This window comes from Lipotes vexillifer, unplaced genomic scaffold (assembly GCF_000442215.2).
Source record: "Lipotes vexillifer unplaced genomic scaffold, Lipotes_vexillifer_v1.1 scaffold785, whole genome shotgun sequence".
NCBI lineage: Eukaryota > Metazoa > Chordata > Mammalia > Artiodactyla > Lipotidae > Lipotes > Lipotes vexillifer.
Window position 1 is genome coordinate 1,577,326 of NW_006791778.1, and position 10,317 is coordinate 1,587,642.

General features: G+C 46.8%; 1 protein-coding gene across 1 annotated transcript in view; it reads left to right on the forward strand.

Annotated features, from left to right (window-relative positions):
- The window catches only part of POU2AF1 (POU class 2 homeobox associating factor 1), a 22,034-nt gene that overhangs the window by 7,285 nt on the left and 4,432 nt on the right, over positions 1–10,317 (forward strand). The window contains exon 2 of the mRNA XM_007464667.1: positions 10,159–10,289. Coding sequence (XP_007464729.1) covers positions 10,159–10,289 — 131 coding nt within the window. The remainder of the gene's footprint in view (positions 1–10,158; positions 10,290–10,317) is intronic.

Consider the following 10,317-nt stretch of genomic DNA (forward strand, 5'->3'; position numbering starts at 1 on the left):
ATGGAAGCAGGGAAGGTGTCATGGAGCATATATATGGCTTCAGATGTGGATCCTCAAGAATAAATGGTAATCAGCCTTCTTGCTTAGATTCTGGAGAAGGAAGAGCATCTTAGGATGTAAAATATTATCATTGGGAAGAAAATCCAACTCTATCTATCTAGGCTGGTGTCTAAAACGTTTTTGTCACAACCCCCTTTATTCAAACCAAATCTACTGCAGACCTCTGATACAAAAGTAAAAATGGAACACTTTTGGGAGGCTCTTGGAGCTCTGATTGCTCATTCACCCGCCAGACTTCCCTGCTTCCTTCCCTTTCTTGGCAAAAAATTCCCTTTATAGGCACCTTTACTCTATTCCAGAGTTTTTGATTACAGCCTGACAATCCTGACCTGGACCAGTCCTCTACTCCTTAGCAAAAACTCTGATACCTGGTCACAGATCCTCACTGTGAAGCATGTTGTATTTGTTTCCATGAAGCTTTGAGACTGTGAAAGTCGTGTTTTCAGTGTACATAGGTATCTTGTGAATAAGGAAGGGGGTACCTTCCTCAAAGATTGACCTAGTGACGTCTTTCCCAGGCTTGCTGTTCTAACTTCTTCAGTGTCCTTCACAAGGGATTTCCCCCACATCATAAGGCCATTGGTTAGTAAACCCGAGACTTAACAAAAAAGCTCCTTTTGACTGGCAGTTACATCTCACATCATGAATCAATTATTAGGGCTGCCTTCACTCATGTAGGCTGTACCCAGGCCACCATGAGCCTTGAGTCTTGGGCAGTTGGGTCTGACCCCAAATATATAGCTGACGCTGAGTCTGAAGAGTCCTTCCTCCAAGGAAGTGTTCCCTACCTGAGAGTCTCAGGAAAATTTTGTTTATTTTATAAGAGTCTTTGGTCTTGGAAATCCTAAACTAGATATTGCTTAAATCAAGGAACAAACAACTGAATATCCTCCGTTCCTAACCACAGGTTTTTCCTGTTCTAGATCATACTGGCAATTAGATTTAGGCTTTGTATCTCAGTCTAAAGAGAGAAGATGTATCTGTCTCCTCTGCTCCATCTCCTCATTCTGGTGCTGCCTTTCCATAGAATGTGGGTGGGAGCCCTGGGTTGGTTCACTCCCTGATGTGGTCTCGTGCTCTCAGTGTAGGTCCCTTCTTCCCCCATTTTGATCCCTGTTGCTCTAGATAAAGCTGAGGCAATACCCAATATGTCAGCCAGAAGCCTGTCTTGCTCTATAGCTGGTAAAACTTCCCTCTCTGACCACTGAAGAGCCCTCCCTCATCCACTGCCATGTTTGCATCCCGTATGTGATATGTGCTTCTAGGTTTCTTGTCCCTTGAAGATGTATCCATGACTATGGCCTCAGTCATGGCTGCGTCCCTGTCCTTTTGGAGATACATACAGGTTGCTTGAGGGGCTACATCTTACTCTGTCTGCCACTCAAAAATCTCCAAGGTACTCCTTCCTGGAGTTGTCCTTTAAAAAGTCAGATCCGCCACAAACCTAATCCTCTGGTGGCTTTGGAAGAAAACAGACCTTCTGCTCAGCTCATGGTATCTTTACGACAGGTCAGTGCCAAGATTTTGATGTCTCCTCTCCAGGCTTGCTCTGTTTGCATGTGAGGTCTTTGACCAGTGTCTCTGCAGCATCACTGGCCTCCCTGTCTCCTAAACAGGGCCATCCTGCTGCTGGGGACATAGGCCCAAGTACCTGAGGGATGACTTCCAGGAATACAAGGAAGGCAGACAGGCTTTGCTGGAGGAAGAAGGCCCTGGGTATATTGAGGATAGAGACATTCAGTATCAGGATGCAGCAGGATGAGGGCAAGTTAGGGTCACTGTACCAAGGCTACTTCTCTGATGAGTGATAGACCACAGATTTTTGGCTGAGAGCAAAGGAGAAACAGCCATCTCTTGAAAACCTATTACATGCTAGGTGTTTGGTTAATTTCATACAATCCTCATGATAACCCCATGAGATGGAGGTCATTATTCTCATTTAACAAATGGAGAAACTGAGGCACACACAAGTTAAATTATTTGCCAAGGGTCACATAGTGATAAGCTATGTAGTAGGCTTTCCAAACTAGACCTGCTTTGGTTCCAAACAACGCCACACCACTTTTCAATGCCAAGGATTTTAGGGTTGCATTAGATACTTCTTCCCTTCCTAATTAAAATAAATGCACCATTAGAAGGAGGTGGTCTCTGACTTCATTGAGAGTAATTGTAGCCTGACTCAAAAGCCCCTGCAATTATGAATCTCAGAAAGTTAGATCTGAGACTCAGCCTAGAACTTCTGAAGCCAGATGCTTTCCATCTTGGAATCTGAATTCCTAGGACTGGTCTTCCCCTAGTGGGCTAATCAGCCAAGATAGGATAAGTGAAACATCTTTGGGGTTTATCCAGGGTCCCTAGGCTGAGGAAGGATCCTGAACATCTGGGGCTCCTTTGTTACATCTTGGGCAAGGCTTCCATTCATGGTGTGGGCTGAGCCTGACCCCAGAGCCATCTCCCTGCACTGGAGACAGAACAGTCGAGCCTCATGCACTCTTCTCTTTATACAGCCCCTGGAGGCTGGGGCCCCTGGCTGGCTGCTCATTCAAGCCCAACTGAATCAAGTGAGGCTTGGACTTGACATGCTACAGAAAGGCTTTCCCACCCAATTTACACTGGATTGTAGTTTACTTTTTTTTTAACGTAGGCCAACAAAGAAATCCCATATACATGTAAATTTACGTTTTTATTATTAAAAACCTAATTAGGTTATTATTATTCGATCAAATAATAATAATTATTATCATAATAATTCAATTATGAGGCAGGTGCAGCTCTGTCACCATTTGTAATTCTAGGTTTGCTTGTGCAGTTATTTGATTAAATCTATATTCCCTACTAGACTAGACAGTAAGCTCCATGATGGCAGGGGCATGGTTTCCTCCGCTCTGTTCACAGAATGCACTGCCAGGGGTCTCCTACTGTTGACCCCACCCTGGGACATGGTATCTGAGACGGGAGCTCTTTCTGCTCTGGTGACCCCAGTTTCTGTAAAAGGCGGGCAGATGCAGCTGGTTTCTCAGGTGGACCTATCCGCTGTCATTTCAGTCGAAAAATACCAAAAATAAAACTTTGCGGGGAATTGTGTGGGTCTCTCAGTTCTCGCCACTCCTCATGTGAGCAGACTGCTGGTAAGCTTCTCATGGACTTCTCTCTCCCTCCTTGGCTGGGAGACGCCCTCTCTTGCGGGAATTGGCAGTCAAGGGAGACTGGATCAGGGTGGTGTGAGCCCAGACTCCCAGCCTGGAGGGAAGAGGGTTAGAACTGAGCAGGGGACCATTCAGTGGCCCACCTCCAGTGTCCCCCAGAGAAATAAATGGGATTTGCTGGGGCAGAGAGGAGGCAGGATGTGAGGCAGAAGCAGACTCTGCACTTGGAATCAGAGGTCCTGGGTTTAGTTGATGACCCTGCTGTTTACAAGCACAGTCCTCAGGCAAATCACTTAAAATCTCTGAGCATCACTTTCCTCATCAGTGAAAAGGAGGGTAAGAAGAAGACCTCCCCTGCCTATTTCAGAAGTTGTGGTGAGTCTTCACGTGAAATCATTTGTGTCAAATTCTCTGTGAGCCATAGAACATCTTGCAAAGGTGAGTGTGGTGATTTCTGAGCTCCTGGGAGTTAAGATCATGACCAGGAATCACACAGACCTTTGGCAGCCATGAATTCAACATACCTGTGTCTCCACAGAAAAGAGGTCTCACACTGACACTGTCTCTGGGAGTAGGGAGCAGTATCCAGAGCCTTCCGTGCTCCTCTTGTTCTGTGGGAGGGTTGGAGGGAGGATGGATGTGTGGTGTGAGGGGTGCTGAGGGCTCTGGGGGAGGGACGCTTTAGCAGCAGTGCCTGTGAGGGAAAAGTCTGAAGGCTCTGGCACTAGAGGCCTTGTGGCCGAGTCTACCCAAGGTCATGGGGTTGGACATCCAAAACTTTTGGCCTGGCCAGGTCTGGGGAAGTCCTAAGTGACTGTGGCCCTCGTTTAGCCTTCCCAGTGACCTGCCTATGGTTGATCAATGAGCTCTGTGGGGGCTGATGGGGATATGCCTCTTAGAATGGGGACACAGGGAGGGGAATGCCTACTGTTCCCTTCCTTTCTGTGACCAGAACCAGAGAACATGGGCTCAGCCGCCATCTTTGAGATCTCCTGATGGAGACATCCTACTCTACGCATGAAGTTGTCAAGACTTACTCTTGATTGGCTGACCAGTAGCCTTCAAGCAACATCAAATCCTAATTCAGTTGAGGTTCCACTTTCCCATATCTTCTGTATACCTTTAAAGCCACCCTTTTTGTCCGTCTATCTTTTTCTCCTCTTCCCTGTTATGCAGATTGCTAGAATATGTGAGTGACACTTTTATATTTCCTGGCTGCAGGGTCCTCCTCAGTTCAAACATTAGTGAATAGAAAACCTAAATTTACATATATATGGGATTTCTTTGTTGGCCTACATTAAAAAATGGTAAACTGCAATCTAGTGTAAATTGGGTGGGAAAGCCTTTCTGTAGCATGTCAAGTCCAATCTTTGGCCAAAGCCCAAGTTCTTTCTTCCTGTTTGGAAAAAAATCAGCCATTGTCCATGAATGCAAAGAACAAATTTTAAGACTTTGACTCAGACCTTCACCAAGAACACTTGCAGTAGTGTTTCAATTAAGGATATGAATAATCCTTCAGCTGAAAGGAGCTAAACTTTCCTGGGAGCCCTCATCTGTCTTAGGCCAAGAACACAAGCAAGCTTGTTTACATTAAAGTGAAAAGTGTCAGCAACTTTTGTGACTTTGTTTTCGGTTAGAAGCTAGGACAAGTTTGTTAGCCCTAGGCTTGAATTCCTATTGTTCAATTATTTGTTTTTGGTTTTGCTGTAAGTAACAAGAATATTATTCTATTTCTCCTTAGTGGGTCTTTTTTATTTTTTAAAATACTACTGGAGGTTCAGCAGCAAAAGTGAATCATATGTACTGTGGTTATTTGGACTGATCCATAATGTGTCATGTGTCCTTCTGGGCTAGGAAAGCTTTGCCTTTCAAAATGGCCTCTTGTGGCTGCATCCTCAAGTTTCAACTAGACAGTTGTAAATGGGAAGTGCTTTCAACGAGCTAGATTGTCAGAATGGGTGGGACGGGTTCCTCTTCCTGGTTCCCTGATGATGGAAATGTAGGCTTACCATGGATCCCACCTTAGATTCTAGACTTTAGAGCAGCAATCCCGACTGGTGTCCAACTCACTGCCTGGCCCTGGTGGCTCATGGGAAATCTGTAACAGGACAATGGCTGAGAGAAGTGTATTCTTTCAAGAATATTTTGGAGGCTGTTCTAGGTACCGCCTGCCTGAAGAGGGCTCTCTGAAAGCTGCCCTGAGGAGATGCCTGGGTGTTGGCTCCACTAGCACCTACCTCCTTAGCCTAGCTTTCTCACTGTGGTGTGAACATGGTTTGCATGGGGTCATTAAATAAACAAGTGCTGGCAGTTTTGCATATTTCCTTGGTGATGTTAATTATACCTTATCAAAGGACCGAGGGCCATGTTTATTTAAATCTGTAGAATCCTATGTTCCCGAAGCTTGGCGCAAAGCAAGCGCAGGGCCCACATGCAGCCAGAGTGCTGTCTCAGGTGACCCTTGGGCTTGAATCTGTCATGGTCTGTGCTTTCCAGTGGAACAGCAGCTGCAGGACTCTTATTTTTGTGATGTGAAGCATGTCCGGGTATGCGGCAGGGGGAACTGAAATAGCCTCTGCTGACTTTTTATACCTTCAGATTTTTTCGTTGCTCATTTTGGAAAAGGGAAGCCCTCACTGGGGCCAAATTCATAGGTTTTTCTGTAAATGAGTGTTGTTTTTTTTCCCAAACAACATTGGTGACTGACTGACTTGCCGTGGTAGAAAGGTAATATGGCTGAACTTCTCAGACTGAAAAAGGAGATTCCCAATGAGGGTCAAGAGGCTTGTGTTTAGGTGGAAAGATTTTTCTCAGTGCTGGACACTTGGATGCCCACAGGGGACTTAAAGGGCCTTCGAACCACAGGATAAATTGTGAGAAAGCTTCAGGCTTTGAAAGTGTGTTGCATGGAGCTGCAATTCGACTGGTGCTATGAAAATCTCTGGTCGACTCTACTTTGGGAAATGGGACTTTCATCTTTCTCTGCTTGTGTATTACTATTTTGATCTCCTGTTTTATTTTCCTTGGCTCTTCTTTTATTTAGTATTATTATTTGAAGAAATTATTTTAATAATATTAAATTTTTCTTTTAAATATTGTAGCTTAGTTTTTTTATTCAGGGATCCAGAAGACCCAAGGCAAAGCAATCATGACTGCAGACAAGCTTCTTTTCCTTTTCCAAATTTGAATTTGTGGGCTCATTTCTCATGCTAGCAGCAGTAGGGAGTCCAGTGTTTACTGTGGAATTAGAAATGTTTATCGCTGCTTCACAAAGGTTGGTGTGAAAGGCACCAACTGCAAGTTTTCACCTTGCAAATACACTTGGCCTTTGGGTCCTGTGGAAATTGTCTTGAGGCTTCAGATTTTGATATTTCATGGGCACTTTGCAAAGGCACTATCAGAACTGCCCTCACTCTTGCCTACTCACCTGGCAGCAGTCACAGGATTCCTTGGCAGCTGGCTGGGGAGTCCTGGGTGGGCAGTCAGGAGGTCCTTGGGAGCTGTAGGAGTTTCATGACTGCAGTAGGAAGAGGTGGGGACTTTGAAACTGTTCTCCATATGGTGGTTGTGCCAGGACACACCTGTTGACACTGTGGGTTCCAAGGGAGTCCAGACATCAGAGGGTGATGACCTCTGCTCACAGCACCTCCCCAAGCCCTCTTTGTTCATTGATTCAAAAACAACAGGAGGCAGGAAGCTCTCACTTGCCAAGAAGCTGGAAGTGCCCAGCTGTCCCCTTTGCAGCGAAGTGGTCCATGTGTCCACTTCCCAGGGGGGGAGTGGGATTGGAAGTCCTCTGGGCCCTTCCCCAGAAGTGTACATGCAAATCAGAGGGGCATGAGCCGTATACCTGTCTTTGATCTTGTCTGAGATGTGTGCATGTGTGATGGAGCATTTCTTGTCCCCCAACTGAATTAAGAGTGTGATCACCATGCTCAGACCCCCAAATAACCCTGTTCCTAGAGTTTCTCCCAAATGCACAAGGCCTCAGCCTGCACTTTATGCCTAAGAATAGCTGGAAACCCAACTGGAGACAAGTGTAGGTTGAGTGATACGGGTGTGAACAAAAGCTGGTGTAGTTGTGGGTGACCCTGAGAATGAGTGAACAGAGTGCAGGAGGGCAGGGGCCCTTGTTCTCTGCCATGTCAGGACATACCTGGGGTCTCTGGTCACCCCTGGGCATCACCCACCATAAGGGGAAGTGGCAAATGAACTTGTGGAGGAGTGAAGCAGCCAGAAGGAAGGTTAGAGGGATTCAAAACATGTCATTAAGAAATAGCTGAAGGAATGGAATGTTCGTTCAGACTCTACAGGGGACCTGGGGGTCTGTCTTCAGATGCTGGGAAGGGATACTACTACTAATACTAATGATGATATTAGCTCACATCTTTTCAGTGCTTCCTCAGTGTAAGCTCTGTTCTAAGCATTTACATGTAATTCTCAAATTATCCTACCGGGTATATACCACTATGATCCTCACTCTGTAGATGAGAAAGCTGTAAATGGATTATGAATTGTGAGTTTCATTAGAAGGTAATGCCAGGAAAAATGGTGCTTGTCACCATGAGGCAGGTCCAGTAGGAGGAAGAGCTTTCTGACATTTGCACTCTCCAGAGGAAGGTAAACATGGGTGGAGGAAGGGGAAGGAAAATAACGTGTGTTGAACATCGACCGCATGCCGGGCATGGCTTTGGGAGCTTCCCGTGTGTTATTTCAGTTAATCCTCACAAGAACCGTGTGAGACAGGAACTATTATCCCTATTTTACAGATGAGGAAACTGAGGCTTAGAGATGTAAAATAAGTCAACTGAGACCTTTCCACCAGAAACTGACACCCCAGGTATCTTGAGCTCTTAAGTCCATTGTCACTGCTGTTTAAACAAAGATGATGGTGCACAGGTGACCCCAGGGTGCAGGTACCAGTCTGGCTCTCTCTGCTGTACACTACTGCTTCAGCCTGAATTTCACAAGTTGTAACTGTTTTATTGCTTGCCTGTCCCACTAGACTGCAAGATGCGTGTGGGCAGTGGCCACATCTATCTTGCTTAGTGCTGTATACCTAGTGCCCATCGATATTTGAAAGAATGAATGAATACTGGTAGAGATCCCTTGTTATGACAGGGCAAGTTAGAAAGAGGATGTTTAATCTCCTCTTGGGATATTAGAGGGAGATCAGGGATGCATTAGCAGTGGTTCTAATCCCAGCAGAGCTTCAGAATCACCTGAGGGATTTTTATAAATATAGATTCATAAGTCTACATCAGACCCCTGGAATCAGACACTCCAGGAGCAGGGCCTGGGTATCTGTATTTTGCATCACTCCCTGGTCGCTTCTGCTACTTGGCCAGGTTAGGAAGTCCCCATAGATGCATCTGAGTTTGGGGTTCTCTGACTCTCACTTGTTGCTGGGGCTCTTGGACAACACTTCTCTCTTCCCCCTGCTTCTCTGCCTGGGCTTCCAGGCCAGGCCATGTGTGTGCCTGGAGTATGGTTGGAGGTCTGGTGCTGGTCAGGCTTGGGGTCTTATCAGGTGGGTATTTACTGAGCAAAGTTTAGTTAGGGCAGCACTGCGGATCCGGCTTTAATAGATACCCAGGTTTCCGGGCTTTTGATTCAGAGCCCAGGTCCCTGGGCCCTTATCAGTGGATGATAATGGACTCCCATGTGAGTCGTAAGGCCCAGTGCTACTTGCCTTTCTTGGCTGACCGAGGCCTGCCCTCCAAGGGCCCAAGGCCTCTGGCTGTGGGCCATCTGGGAGGGCAGATTGTCACTGCCCAGCCATGGCTGCTTTGGACTTCTCCTGCCAGGGAGAGCCCTGTGTTCCAGCTCATGGTGCTTTGGTTTCCTGGCATTGATGGCAAAAGGCAGATGGAGGCTTCTCTCAGAGGCAAGGCTGGATACTCTCTGGCCCCAGGGCACATGGATCACCATTGGGTATTTGTCCTGGGAGACACAGAGAACCTGGGAAGCATTCACTGCAGCCCATTCTAAAGTTCCAGGAGAGGTGAGGGGAAGATGCACAGCAGCACATTTTGAATAATCATCCAACCAATTAATCAACAAATATCTTACTGAGCTTATTATGGACATGCTACTTGGGATGATATAGAGAAGTAAGGTATAATATTTCACCTTGAGAAGTTTATAACCTAGCTAGGGGCATAAGAAATTTACCCCAAAAAGGATGACTAATTATTACATAGCAGACTACAAATTTATTGAATGCTTACTCTGTACCTGATTCTATACTTAGCATGTATTATGCTTCCCATTTTCTATGTCAGTGACTCCTTACGACACTCCTTTGATAAGAAACTGCAGGTTAAGAGGCACAGAGAGGTTTAGTAACTCGCCCAGGATCACACAGCTAGAAAGTGGCAGGGGCAGGTTTTGAGGCATCTGACTCAGAGTCCCTGCTCTTATGCCATCCTCTGCTGGCCCCTGTGATGAATACTAACCTGTCTGGAAGTGTTGAAGAGGTTGTAGGATGAAGCAAATTCTGTGGGCTCTGTGGTCAGCTAGGAGGCTTGCAGTAGTAGTCTTGGGTCAGGAAGAATCCAGAGGTCGAGGAAAGTGAGAGGGAATCCTGACCGTGGGAAACTGCAAGTAGAGAAGGGGAGGGGAGACATTCAAGGGAGGTGGAGAGGAGTCTAGGTAGACCTTCTGGCTGGAGTCAGGCTTCCCATAGTGGTTAGTGTACAAAGAAGTTGGGAAAATGGGTTGAGATCACCCGGTGGTGCTCAGGCCTTAATCCTCTGGGTGCAGGGGAGCCGTAGAAGGTTTGGGGCAGGAGGAGTGATAATACTGGGAGGGATACCCTAGGAAGTCTCGTGTGGTCCTGCACGTTCAGGCACAACTTTGGTGAGCAGGCAGACCCTCGAGGAGAGGGGGCACACTGGGGTGGGGCCTGTCTGTGAAGGGAGACCTAGTACCAGTGATGCTTTCTTCACAGCCACAGCTCCAGAGCAAGCCCCGGCCCCACCCCGGCCATACCAGGGCGTGCGGGTGAAGGAGCCAGTGAAGGAGCTGCTGCGGAGGAAACGTGGCCACGCCAGCAGCGGGCCGCCGGTGGCACCGACCGCGGTGAGGGGGCCGCTGTGGCCAGAGTGTG